Source organism: Streptopelia decaocto (assembly GCF_964273445.1).
Source record: "Streptopelia decaocto genome assembly, chromosome: 6".
Taxonomy (NCBI): Eukaryota; Metazoa; Chordata; class Aves; order Columbiformes; family Columbidae; genus Streptopelia; species Streptopelia decaocto.
The window spans coordinates 8329511-8343647 of record NC_138660.1 but is presented as its reverse complement, the minus strand read 5'-3'; the positions used below and the strand labels follow the sequence as shown (position 1 = coordinate 8343647).

At 40.4% G+C, this 14137-nt stretch overlaps 1 protein-coding gene across 2 annotated transcripts in view; it reads left to right on the top strand.

The window, feature by feature from the left end:
• The window catches only part of ABCC5 (ATP binding cassette subfamily C member 5), a 44702-nt gene that overhangs the window by 22419 nt on the left and 8146 nt on the right, over positions 1 to 14137 (top strand). For both annotated transcript variants that reach the window (XM_082055169.1, XM_082055168.1), the window contains 15 exons: positions 299 to 447; positions 1090 to 1197; positions 2839 to 3189; positions 4651 to 4722; positions 4850 to 4974; positions 5552 to 5624; positions 6184 to 6387; positions 7054 to 7197; positions 8935 to 9037; positions 9744 to 9928; positions 10898 to 11044; positions 11377 to 11506; positions 12045 to 12198; positions 12326 to 12454; positions 13812 to 13998. In XM_082055169.1, coding sequence (XP_081911295.1) covers positions 299 to 447; positions 1090 to 1197; positions 2839 to 3189; positions 4651 to 4722; positions 4850 to 4974; positions 5552 to 5624; positions 6184 to 6387; positions 7054 to 7197; positions 8935 to 9037; positions 9744 to 9928; positions 10898 to 11044; positions 11377 to 11506; positions 12045 to 12198; positions 12326 to 12454; positions 13812 to 13998 — 2261 coding nt within the window. The remainder of the gene's footprint in view (positions 1 to 298; positions 448 to 1089; positions 1198 to 2838; positions 3190 to 4650; positions 4723 to 4849; positions 4975 to 5551; positions 5625 to 6183; positions 6388 to 7053; positions 7198 to 8934; positions 9038 to 9743; positions 9929 to 10897; positions 11045 to 11376; positions 11507 to 12044; positions 12199 to 12325; positions 12455 to 13811; positions 13999 to 14137) is intronic.

Here is a 14137-nt window from a genome sequence, read left to right as displayed (position 1 = left end):
TGTTTGTGGCTTGGCACTAATTGTAATTTTTAAGATTTTATTCAATTTTTAAACATTTATTAAATGTGCTGGCTGCTCTGTTTTAAATTAAGTAAAAAGACCTCTTCTTGTGGAGATTTAGAGACTGTTATAGCTTGTTCCTCTGTAACTGCAATTTTTATAAGAAGGTATATAATGGGATAAATGCTAAAGCCATAAATAGTCCTTTTTTACTCCGTGTTTGTAGTGCTATGGTAGTATCTGTCTATGTACCCACTGAATCATACTTCAAACATGGTGCCCCTATTTATATTTCTAGAAATTCGTGAGGAAGAACGTAAAATCTTAGAGCGCGCAGGCTACTTCCAGAGCATCACTGTGGGGGTGGCTCCCATAGTCGTGGTCATTGCCAGCGTGGTGACCTTTTCTGTCCATATGATCCTTGGCTATGATCTTACAGCAGCTCAGGTAACTTACTGCAATGTTGAAAATATTCTTTGAAATATTGCCACAGTAGTTTTTTCTGCTAAGCCGTTTCTCTTCAGCGTATTCTGTGCTTTGTGGCCGTGCCTGTGTGGCCAGGCTGAGTCCTTGCTCACAGAAGGGACACCTGGTGGCTGTGACAGCAGCACCTGTCGTCTTTTATTTTGCATAAAAAGCTCTCAGTGCTATTTCAGCCCTGACCTTCCCCAGAACAGGTTTTGAGCTGAATGTAAACCAGCACTCCTGTTTGCTGTTCAGGTAGGAAATTTGGATTACTGGATGTTTTTAGTTTACGATGTGCTTGGATGCAAACAGCACAAATCTGTCTTAAAACAGGATTTGAACATGTGTCTTCACAAGTCGTAGGCGAAAGCAGAATATACTAGTTGCTGCTTTCAGTAGACCTACAGATGCTGAAGATGTCTCTCTTGGTCTGTTACAAAGCACTGGAGAAAGAGTTGGGTAGATCTGCTGTTTGAGAATATGTTGAATATTTAAATGGTTATTCTTGGACCGTGGGCCTTTTCTATGGCTTTAAACTGCTGCTGTGACAATTCAGCTTTTAGAAGGCTGCAGCTGTTAGTGTGTTGCATCCAAGTGTGATCCTCTTTTGTGTTTCATTCTTAGGCATTCACAGTGGTCACTGTCTTTAATTCAATGACTTTTGCTCTAAAAGTGACACCTTTCTCAGTGAAGTCTCTATCTGAGGCATCTGTTTCTGTTGACAGATTTAAGGTAAGCAGTCATTTGACCTTTCAGTTTTACGTGTGGAATTCTGCAAAAGAGATACAAATCTAATGAAGGAATAGTAGAAGTTAAAGATAATACCGCTGTGGGAAGGAAAATATTCTTGTTTAATGATTGTAGGATTTTTGTGTTGGCCACTGAAAGAAATAGAAGACAGGACTGGTTGGCTCCAGTGTAATAATTCTTAAGCTCCCTTTAAAGACCATCTGCATGAAAATACAGTACAACCTGTCTGCAATGAAATTTCATGTTTTGCTAATGAAACTCTTTTTAGAAATGTCATGTGTTAGGTAGGCAGCTTTGCAGAAACCGGTTGAGTTTTATTTGTAGTAATGAAAAACAGGTTTTGTATTTCCAGACCAGATTAAGTGGCTGAAACTCTACCACATGAATAAAATACAGTTGTGATCTGATGAAACAGAACCTATGTCAGGAAATTAAAACCCTCATAACAAACAATCCTATCTCATCCTTCAGTCCATGTGAAGTGAATGCTTTAGTATGAACTCGGAGGACAGGCCTTTATTTTGTCTCCTCTCCTGAAGACAATAGTTCACTGCACATTGCAGAAGTTTCCAGACAGGATTCCACGAACATAGACCAATGTACAGAATCTCTGTAATATATTTGTGAAACAAACCTGGGTGTGGGAAGAATGGAATCTGCAGAATGGTTTTGAGATCCCATTGCTTTTGAGCATTTTTGTTTCTTCTGCTGGGTCACCCTAAGTCAGGCTTTCTTAAATCCAAATGCACTGAAGGGAGTTTTGGGAGGGACGAGAAGGAGAAAGGGAGTTTGTAGTATCTCCCAGTTCCACTTTAAACAGTGTAACCTGCACAGGGAGGGTAACACAGATGGGGATACTCTAACAGCACAGTAAAAATGTAACTGACTTTGGCTCTGTAAAGGAGTGTGAGCTTTCTTATGAATGTATGATTCAGGCACAGCAATTGCAAGAGTAAATAAGGGTGAGAACTGGGAAGTCTTTAATCGCATAAGGCTTCTTAGTTCAAAACATAAATTATGTAAGTGGATAACATTTTGTCTTGTAATTAAACTGAAAAATCTCTTCCTAATCTGTTGTTTGTAAGTACTGATGGATGTGGTGGAAAACATGATACAGTGGACTTAATGGTTTCCTTCTTCCAGCCCCAGACAGGTCATCTAAATTCGTGTGAGATTATTTTTCCCAACAGAAAAGTTGAGGGGTAAAGGCTGAAGTTAAAAGTCATTCCATCTCCTTTCCTAATGGTGTGCAGGACAAGTCGGTCACTTTCCTTCATGGTGACCTCTCTTTTCCAGCCCAGGTGTTCTACTCCTGTGTGCTATATCTGGAAATCAGAGAGCTGCATTTGCAAACTGTTAAATGAATAAGCCTCTCTCATATTGCATGCAGAGTATTGTAGTTCTGTAAAAGTCTTGGTGTATCTAAGTGCTTCCACCACATCCAGGAATGCCCTGGCCACTTAGCAGGCCTGGAGTTAGTTTACACTAATGAGCTACCTTTTGCTCTTCAGCTTCCTCCTACTATATAGCCTGATGTGTTTTGCTGCGTGAGTGTGCCGTAGGCTTGTCTCCCAGTCTTGATCAGGTGTCTCATCTTTACACCTCTCTCACAACTCCTATCAGAGTTTATTTCTAATGGAAGAGGTTCATATGATAAAGAAAAAACCAGCCAATCCTCACACCGCGATAGAGGTGAAAAATGCTACCTTGGCTTGGGACTTCTCCCACGCCAGCGTCCAGAGCTCACCAAAGTTGACCCCCAAAGTGAAAAAAGACAAGAAAGTCAGCAAAGGCAAGAAAGAGAAAATGAAGCTACAGAATGAGGGACAGCAAGCTGTGCTGGCAGAGCAGAAGGGCCATCTTCTAGTGGACAGTGATGACCATCCTAGCCCTGAAGAGGAGAACAAAATCATCCACCTGGTTAACCTTCGGCTTCAGAGGACTCTCTACAACATTGACTTGGAGATAGAAAAGGTAAGAGAAGAAAGGAGGAAATCTGAGCTTTCAAAAGGCCTCATTTTTATCTGTCCCTTGGAATAAGCGAGCTGTGTATTTTTGCATGAAATGGAGCAATATTGCTTTTGTGCACTCCTGTAATATCCATGGCAACTGCTGTACCCCGGATGCAGTGTCTGATCTTGGTGTAAACAGCTGTGCCATTTTAGCAAAATAGATCTTTGCAAACAGCCTATGAAACAGCTGCAGGTTGTAGAGCTTTCACATCTAATGGATGGTTTTGCTGTTTGTGGCTCTCAATACAGTATATGAGTCATTGAACTTAAAAAATCAGCAGGGCAACAGGGATATCAATGGGGTATTGGTGGATGGTGCTTTTCTGCAGCCGTTGGATAATTTTGCTGTGTTTCAGCTATATTCTGGGTAGACATTTTAGGTGATTAGGTGTTCTAATGGAGTATAACAGTGCTTTTCATTGAAGAATGTGCAATTTTCTTCCCTGACGATTTTGAGACAGTAGAAGGACACAGATTTTCAAGAATTTAGAAGCAGTTGGAGTCCTCATTCCAAGATGGGTAAAAGCATGTAAAATCTCAAAGAAAAAGCATTGGACTTTATACATGACATCTACAAATACAACAGTTTTGCAGTTTGGCACTTGGATGCTGTAGTAATGGGGATACATGTATTAAGATATTTACGCTTAAATTGTCTCTTATAGTCATATGAGTAGAAGGATAGTTTAAGCTATTTTAAACTACAAATCCTATACCTGAATCTTTTTCAAAAGTTGCATATAGTTTAAGAAATAACCTTGAAAAAGGAGCACAGTTACTTGAAAATGTAAAGGCCAATTTACTGTCAGAAGTTTGTAAGTAAGAGAAGGACAACAGTGTGTTTCACAAGTGCTGTACCTTTTTAGTCTACTTTAGCTCTTTTTACAAAAGGAACAAAAACAGTTTTGAATTCATTGTTTAATGCGGGTATCAACCTACCTGTTTCACTGCAGAGAAATGCTTCAAAGTGACTGGATTCTAGCTGTTTCTTGGTACGTGTTCCTTAGAAAGCTACATCTCATAGGCAAGCAGTTTTACTGGACATGCATATCCTAAACTCTGGTTTTTCTTTCCTTTGTATATTTCCTTATCACCCTGAAAAGCATCTTGGTGAATTCTGTTCAGGCAGACTCTGGTGCATTTTGCTGAGTGTAAAAGGCCCAATCAAAGGGCAACTGATCTTAAAGTACATTCATTTTTCACCTGTGCAGCTGGTTCAGTTTTAGTCCACTGTGGCATAGCGTTCCCTCTTTATTATTTGACAGTTAAAATATTGACTGTCTTGCTTTTTTCTGTCTGTTACGTCTTTTTTTCAGCTGTCATTAATGTCCAGCTATCCCCTCTGAGGTACTCAAGGTAGTCTCAATTCTGAAAGGGATAGAGACTATGATAAATGAGTACCATAATTTCTTTTTCTGTTTAGGGAAAACTTGTTGGAATTTGTGGCAGTGTGGGGAGTGGAAAAACTTCACTTATCTCAGCAATTTTAGGACAGGTGAGAAATACTGTTTTGACTACTTCTGCTCTTCTCTTTCCTATCTTCTATTTCACTTGTTTGTACTCTCTAGAAGAAAGTCTGTGCTATGGAATAGCATAATTTCACAGTTTATCTTTAATTTCAGATGACCCTGTTGGAAGGTAGCATTGCAGTAAGTGGAACATTTGCATATGTGGCTCAGCAGGCCTGGATTCTCAATGCTACCCTTCGGGACAACATTCTTTTTGGCAAGGAATATGATGAAGAGAGGTTTGTCAGAACTGCCTGCTGCTTTTCCCGAAAACTTAGTAATTCTTGGCTCAAATATGGGAACATTTAATGCAGAGTACGCTGCAGTTAAAGCCTATGTATCCTTTTGGAGCCTGTCTTTAAGACTCCTTTAAGTCTCGTTTAAGAGCCTGCACATGGTTGCTGTGCTGACACTGTCAGTGCCGCCGTCCTCGCTCTGCACAGCGAGGGCTGTTCCTCCTGCTGCAGCCCTGGCTGAGCTCTGCTTTGAGCAGCACCCAAGAGGCATTTGCTCTTGCTCACCTGGCCCTGCCACCTTAAAACACAACAACTGCTGTTTGCAACGCACTGGCACCTTCTGTGGCCCTTCCCTCTGCCAGCTGTCCCGGGAAAGAAATTGCCTCCTTACCCTCACGGGACTTCAGAAGTAGGTGATTATTATCCTTGGTTTCCTCCTGGGAATCCAAGGCAGGTTGTCTGTTTTAGGCTGCTGGAATGTCTGTCTGCTATTAATGTAGAAAGCGAGATCATGCTGTGGTAGTTAGATACTTGGTGGGGAAAAAACCCTGTTCTTACTGCTTATGTAATTGTTTTTCAGATACAATACGGTGTTGAATGATTGCTGTCTAAGGCCTGACCTAGCCATCCTTCCAAATGGGGACCTGACAGAGGTATACATTTTACTTATGGTAAACTAACTAGTAGATGAAGAAAAGTATAGCTTTGGTTTGGCGGACTAGCCTGGAGTGAGGAAAACATTAGTGTGGTATGTGTGAGAGCCAGGCTGTGCAATGCACCTTCTTGTTTATCAGTGCAGGCCCTGGGCTATTGAGAGCTGTGCAATGGTTTTAACTCAGATGTTGGCAGTTTGGGGGGTTTTCATTGTGTTTTAAATTTATCTGCCTTAATAGAACCTATTTGAACTTGATTTAAAACGGCTAAGAAAAGAGCATGTCTATGTTACTACAAAAAAAAAAGTAAAATAAGCAAAAAAAGTAGTGCCACACTTCAAGCATATTAAGCTTGAGTTTGTAAAATATATGTCACAAGGAAGTGGACACCTAAACTATAGAATTTATACATATATTAAAATAATATACAATATTATGGGGTGTGTATATACATGTAAATAAAATATTGTTATCTGCTTCATTCTGGTCAGCTCTTGAGCTCTGAATATCTGTGGTGCATGGTGCTGTAGAATAAAAGAATGGGTGTGTGTCTGTGCAGATTGGTGAACGAGGGGCCAACCTGAGCGGAGGACAGCGTCAGAGAATCAGCCTGGCTCGAGCCCTGTACAGTGACAGGAGCATTTACATCCTCGATGATCCCCTTAGTGCCTTAGATGCTCATGTTGGAAATCACATTTTTAACAGTGCAATAAGGAAGCACCTGAAGTCAAAGACTGTCCTTTTCATCACTCATCAGCTTCAGGTACTTCATCTCTCATATTTTCTTAGACTTTCTTGAAATGCTGTTTAGTCAGTTGCCTTCATCCTGGAAATTTTTATACCCTGACCTGTTACAGCACATCCCTGTCTGTCTATAAGATGCGTGGTTTACATTTACAAACTAGTTTGCAAATATGCATCGAATACAATCTAGTTCTTTACTTGATACCAGTGCTGCTTGGTGTCTGATCAGGTCTGTTAACACTTGGCTAAAGAAAATTTACCAGAGAAATAAATGTCTTGTTCAAAACCACTTTTGCTAACTTGCTGTAAAGCTAGTTCATCACATCAGAAAATGCTTAGAATTGGTGTCAGTAAATCAGAATGGATGTATTCTGAGATTTTTTTTTCCATCTGTATATAGAAATATTAATAGTTAGTAGATCAGTATTGGCAGTGCTTAAGTATCCTGAATTGTCTTCCATAAGGGATTGTTCTTTGATAGAACATAAAAACTTTTGATTTGTGTAAAGTAAGAGTAATCATGGTGCTCTAGTCAATGCAGGACCTTTAAAAATCAGATGTCTTTTATCTAGGAAGAGATATATTTTGTGAAAATATCTATAAATTACTGAAAAGGATTGTGTGGGAGTGTGTGAGATTATCGGACGTAATGATGGAGACTTGTTCTTACTGCCATTTTCTCCAGTATCTTGTTGACTGTGATGAAGTGATCTTCATGAAAGAAGGCTGCATCACTGAGCGAGGAAGTCATGAGGAACTGATGAATTTAAATGGGGACTATGCAACTATTTTCAACAACCTACAGCTGGGAGAGACACCACATATTGAGGTGCTTGTTTTGTTTTATTTTAAGGTGCTATGAATGTTGATTTTTCTGATGAGATGAACCAAATGACGAGGTTGGAAGGCTGGAAAATGGTTTCACGTGTTTGTATGGTGATCTGATCAATAGATTTCTTGGCTGTGCTTCATTAACACTTTGTATTTGCAGTCACAGTTCACATTCAGGGAATATGTAGGGGAGAGGACTCTGCCAATAAGCTCATGAGTTGAATGTGAAAGTAATGAACCATCTCCTCTGATGTTCAGAGCAGGAGTCTCGTTGTGTATTGTACACCTCACTTCTTAATTTACCTCCAAATTAGCACAGAACCAACCTTTGAAAAAATTCTTGCTGATTTGTTTCTTCTTTTACCCGTAGGGTGTGAGTGAGGCACAGCAAAAGTGGCACAACTTGTTAAAAGTTAGATATGACAGTATTTTAGAATTATAACTGAAAAAGTTTGGGGGGGTTTTGAGGAACTAGTTGTTTCTTGACACTGCTTCTGTTATGAAACAATAGCTGTAAATGCAAATTTGGATTTGTGCTCTAGTATTTTAGTCAGTGGAAAAACTCTGAATCTTGAAAATAATAACAACAGTTCACTAGGACATGCATTTGAACTTTCAGCAAATGAATTTTTCCCACCTTTCTCCTCTTTGTTTCCTGAACTTATTCTTTGGAGTAAGCGACTTTGCTCCTTTTTATTTCATGATGTTTTACTTCTCTAAGTTTTGTGTGCATTTTCTCTTAGAGAGATGAGATTTAAAAGCACATCAGCATTTATTGTTTTAGACATGAGAAGTTCCTTATTCACAAGTTGCAGGCATTTGAAAAAATAAGTTTCTGAAAAGGCAGCTTTGTGGTGAAATTTTCTCCTGCGAGATGTTAGTGAAAGGAGCAACAGACTATAATGCATTTCTCTGCATATCCTTTCTGAGGCATGAGGATTATAGTTCTGCCATTTTAAGATTAATGTAATGACTGTTAACGTGAGATTCTCCAGTCCACGTGCGTGGCCAACCTTCACTGTCTCTCTGTAAACACTTGTCATGGAAGGAGCATTCATTTGCATTCCCTATGGGACAAGAATAAATGAATGGTGAAGTTAGATCTTCTGTGGTTTGACATGTGTGAGATGTTTCATCTCATGTAAAGTGTGGGAAGATGAGCCTGAAGAAGGTGTGTAGGGGGTTTCAGTTAATGTAGGTTGTTTCTGAAGAGGTAGTAACTTCATTTAGGGGAAGATGGCTGGGTTTAGAACAGTAATTCTGTGTGCAGTTTAGTTTTTGGACATTTGATTTCTGGGAGACCAAGTTAACCTGACTTCATCCTTAGATATATTTAATCAGAGCTTTCCTGAGTGAAGTACTAAGGTCTTTGGGGAAAAAGAGCCTCTTAATAAAATTGAGAGTTATTTTTACAAGGGACAGAGGAATTGAATCTTTATCTCAGTAGCAGGGGTGAAATTCCTCTGCCATGTATGCTCATAGTGTCACTGATTCTAGAAATTAACCTTGCACACTACCAGTTCAACTGGTAGCAGTTCAGATTAATAAAGGAGGAGAATTTAATCCACCAGAGCTGGCGTCATCTGTAATAACAGCAAAGTTAATATCCTCAGTGTGAATGCTAAGCATTGAAAGCCTTTGTCCTTAGGAGGCAGCTTATAAAAAGTTTGTGTTCAGATATGAAAATGTCAAAGCAAGTTACTCTGGTATGTTTAGTGTTATTGTTTTCCTGCAGATTAATATAAAGAAGAACACAAACAGTTCACTGAAAAGACCCCAGGATAAAAGTACCAAAACAGGGTCTGTGAAGAAGGAGAAAGTTGTAAAGAAGGAAGAGGGTAACTATTTAATCATATTTCTGGCTGTAATTATTTTATATACCAATAAGCTCAAAACATTTTCTTTCGAAGTGTATTGTGAATGTACCTCTCAGGTTTTAAAAGCTGTTTCAAGTTTTGGTCTCTCAGCATGGTTGGTAAGACACATGCAGTGGGCAAAGGACATCCATTAATTCATTAAATATTGGTGCCTGCACAGAGTTTCTAAGTTCCATGAGGCTGCCGCCGTTCAGATGCCATCAGCTCGAAGGAGCTTGTAGAACCATGTCTCATCACCTCTCTGTCCTGTGCTGAGAGGGCAATGTAGATACCTTGATACTTGTAGAGTCCTAGGCAGGACATGGCATTTATATAGGAAGAACTGAAATATCTGGCCTCTGTTTTGTGGTTCTCTCTGTTTAATGTTAACTTTGAACTTCAGCAGGGTTTAAAAAGCAATAATGAGGCTGATGCCAGCCTAGTGTTTAAGTCTGTGCTGATTACACTGTTTCAGACATACCACGATGTGAATGATTCTGCAGGGGAAATGTGACTTTTTGAAAAATGTTTTGAACCATTGAGTTCTACCTATTAAGTGATGTCTGTGTTTCTGAAAGTACTCTGTACAGTTTGAAAATGACTGCAGTTTTGTGGATATTGACAATTTACAGAAGTTTCATGGAACAGCTCTATTTTCCTCACTCCTTCCTGTTCTTTTGTTTCACAGGCCAGTTGGTGCAGTTGGAAGAGAAAGGGAAAGGCTCTGTGCCCTGGTCTGTTTATGGCATCTACATTCAGGCAGCTGGAGGCCCCTTCGCATTCCTCGTCATCATGGCGCTCTTTGTGCTGAACGTGGGCAGTACGGCCTTTAGCAACTGGTGGCTGAGTTTCTGGATCAAGCAAGGCAGTGGAGTAAGATCAATAGCTTTTCTACTCTCCTGTGTCTAACGGGCAGGGGAATTTCTCTCCTGAACTAATCCCAAGCAGTCCTATGAGACCAAATGGTGCTTCCGAATTTAAGTTGGGCGGTGATCTTACTAGAGAGTTCATCCCCAGGAATAAGAGAGCTCCACTAATAAGATATAATAGCTCATGTGGTTTTATACTGCCCTCTTGTTCCTTGTCTTGGTTAGTCTAAGAAAAGGTAGTGAAAATCTGAAAGAGGCCAAGAAGCTGAAGGAGGAATTACTCATTTTAGTGCTGTTTTTTTTTTTTGAACGTGACCTTACATCTAACAGGATAATCTTGTTAAAGTACATGACTTAAGTCAAATTACTTTTAGGAGTTGTTTTGAAGACTGCGTTGAGCTGGAATAGTTGGGACTTTTACCATTCTAGGGGCTTTGATTGCAAGTTTTGTTGCATTTAAAGATTCAAATATAACTGCAAGATTATTTTTTGGGTGGGGGGAGCAAACTACTGACCTCAGAGAAGAAATAATGAAGTGCAGATGGCCAACTATATTAAACTAAGCAATGAGGTCAGTAAAGAATTTACTCCATACAGACAGAAAATAACCACTATGTTTGGTAAGAAGACAATGTACAACCTATCCAAGGTGAATAATAGGAGTGGTGGTATGCAACTATCTGGCATTGTTCAGAAGAAAAGAAATAATAAACATGTAATGAGAGATTAGGAATCAAAGTAGGTATTGTGGTAGTATTTTCAAAGATATTGTAGAGGAAAGGCCGAGGGTTACAAACCTGAATGTCAAGTATCTGCTAGGGAAAACTTTCCAAAGTATCCAAAGATCATTGAAGTACTTCATTTAAAGAAGAAATATCAAATATGTTGGGAGGGGACAGAGGATGGTTAAATTCTACCATGTGTAATGTGTACGTGCTTAATCCTTTTTACTGAAACCTTGTTTTTTCTGCAGAACACCACTGTGACTTTGGGAAATCATACTGTCATAAGCAGCAGTATGAAAGACAACCCTCACATGCATTATTATGCTGGCATCTATGCGCTGTCAATGGCAGTTATGTTGATCCTGAAAGCTGTTCGTGGTGTTGTTTTTGTAAAGGTATGTGCCAACGCTGCTGTTCTTTCTTATAAACTCATGCTGTCACCGTGGTTCTTTTGGTTGCCTCCCAAGAGAGGCTTTTGAACCAGCAGAAGTCAGATTGTGGATTGTGAGGTTTCGATAAGTAATTTCCTGGGGCTGCATCATGCTTTCTGTTAAGCTTCTTCCTAAATTAATAGCTTCCTTCCACTGGTTGGAAAGGCAGAACACAAGAAAAAACAACCTATGGTTGAAGGGGGAAAATGAGCAGAATGTTTTGGTGCCCAGGGGAGGAGCAGTGGCAGAAAGGCAAACGTCCTTTCATAACGCTGCCATGTTTTGTGTGTTGTCAGGGAACTCTCCGAGCATCCTCAAGGCTCCATGACGACCTCTTCCGACGGATTCTGCGTAGCCCCATGAAGTTCTTTGACACTACACCCACTGGGCGGATTCTCAACAGGTTTTCCAAAGACATGGATGAAGGTATCTCTCACTGTATGTGCTGTAGATCCTGCATTCAGACCTTGCAGTTCAGACTCTCCAGTCTCTTGCTGTTGGGGTGATCCTATCCTATATCATCGCCAAATGCGTACTTGTAATAGACAAAGCAGGAATTGAGATGTGCCTGGGTTATGATTCTGGAAGGCAGCTGATATTTCACATCTGTCCATTCACTTATAAAGAAGTGCAGCTGCTTTTGTATGTACAGACTGCATATGGACTCGTAGCAGTTAATGCAGGGGGGAACCTTGAGCATCAGGGGAAGCTGATGTGCAGCAAAGGGTGATAAGATCAGAATTCCATCCGTGCTATTTCTGCAAATGGAAATAACTGGAAAAACTACTAGCTCCGCAGAAGATAAAAGCACCCCTAATGAAAATGTGCATTTTTAATTTGAATAAACAATGAGTAATCACTGTCCTTGTCAATGGTGATGTACAGCTGGACTGAATTGTTTTATATAGGTTGTTGTAGCTTTCTGTACTCAAGATCTTCCTCTTTTCCCCTCCATTTTTTCCAGTTGATGTTCGTTTGCCATTTCAAGCAGAAATGTTCATCCAGAATGTCATCCTTGTGTTCTTCTGTGTGGGAGTGATTTCTGGGGTTTTCCCCTGGTTCCTGGTGGCAGTGGGGCCCCTCATAGTCCTGTTCACAGTTCTGCATGTTGTGTCTCGGTAAGTGCATCAGCTGCTTTCATAAAAGGAGAGATACTTTGACCTGTTTTCAGGTATATATGCGTCAATGTAGTGGTTGGCATTTAGCGTTTGTACATGTCACTTAAAAGTGCTTTTTTCCTTCCAGAGTCTTTATTCGAGAGCTCAAGCGTCTGGACAACATCACACAGTCTCCATTCCTGTCTCATATTACATCCAGCATACAGGGTCTCTCCACAATCCATGCCTACCACAAAGGACAGGAATTTCTGCACAGGTCAGTCTAGATATCTATCATGGAGTGGTGGAGCACAAAGCAGGGTGCAACAGGCTTACAATCAAGAAGATTTATTAATGTGGTCTGTAGCTCATGGCATACATTGGCTCTAAGAGTGAATGTTACTTTTTTGGGGAAAAAAAAAAGAGGAGAACAAGAAGAAGGGGAAGGGAAAACTCCCCAGTAGCCAGTGGAAGAACAGCGATGGGTTCCCAGGTGAATGCTCTCCGGAGCTCTCTGCAGTGCAGCAGGGGCAATGATAATGGCGAGGCCAACATTTTGGCCCTTTTTTTTCCCCGAGTAGTATATGCTTTTTCATCAGGTGCTGCTCATACTTTGTTGGTTGTTTCTCTTTGTGATGGCATTAGCATTGGTTAGAACATGCTAACGAAACCTCAGTGTGCATATTGATGAGCTGCTGGTCTATATGCATGTGTGTGATTGGGTAGCATTTATCAAGTATTTAAGTGATTGTTAGCCACCTTGGGCACTATGCTTGGTTTTCTCTAGTATAAACTAAAATCTGCAAAATGGATATTAGTGAGGGAAAGTGAAACACTTCTCATGTGTGGGGTAGTTGCTTCCCATGAGAACCTGCCATAACAATATCAGGGTTTTGCAGGTGCAAGGTCATGAGACCAACAGCACCGGGAGCACAGGGAAAACCACCACATCAGCTTAGATGAAAAGCTGTGGAGGTGCAAGTTGCAGTCCCTTAGCATTGCTGCTGCTAGAGCACTAAGGCAATGCACAGTGTGTGACAGTGATTGGCATAAAGCTGAGTTGCACAATTGGAAAATCTAGTTACTGGCTTTGTGAATCTCTCCAGTTTCTCCCTTTGAATATATTTTCTCAGGTCCGCAGTGTCAGGATTGTAAACTAAATGATTATGGATGTGTTTAAATTAGTGTCACCAGTCCTGTCAAAACTCAGTCTAACTTTACTTTGACACTTGTGTATAAAATGTTGCCTATTTTGTCCATATTCTGAAATGTTGCTGCTGTTACCCATGGAGAAATTTGTAGCCATTGAGCATCCTCTGGAAGATCTTGCATAGGTGAAGTTGTGGTGAAAGTTTATGTAGTGTCCCTGGATTGTGATTCACCCCCACAATAATTCATTGTGGTACACAGAAACATGGCAATTTGACTTGTGAGAGTTCAAGCTAAGTAGATATCTGATATTAATCAAGAACATTTGCAAACCCTAGTTTCATGGCCTAGTTTGAAACTTTGTCAGTGACATACGAGGTTTATGACCCTGAGTTCTGATACTGGAACAAGGTTTTAAGTAGCTCTGCTATTTGTAGAACATCAGGCCCGTGGAGGTCTACTAACCTTTCTTGTATTTGTTTCAGGTATCAGGAGCTCCTAGATGACAATCAGGCACCGTTTTACCTGTTCAGCTGTGCAATGCGCTGGCTAGCTGTACGGCTGGACATTATCAGCATTGCTCTTATCACAACCACTGGCCTTATGATTGTCTTAATGCATGGCCAGATTCCTCCTGCCTATGCTGGGCTGGCTATCTCCTATGCTGTGCAGGTGAGTATGTCCACATACTGTAATATTTCTTATTTAATGTGGTTATTGCCAGTAAGTAAAAGTAACACACCACTGAAAACTTTCCTCCGTGCACCAGAATGGAATAAAATGCTGTTACCCCTTTTGGTAATGGAGGGGA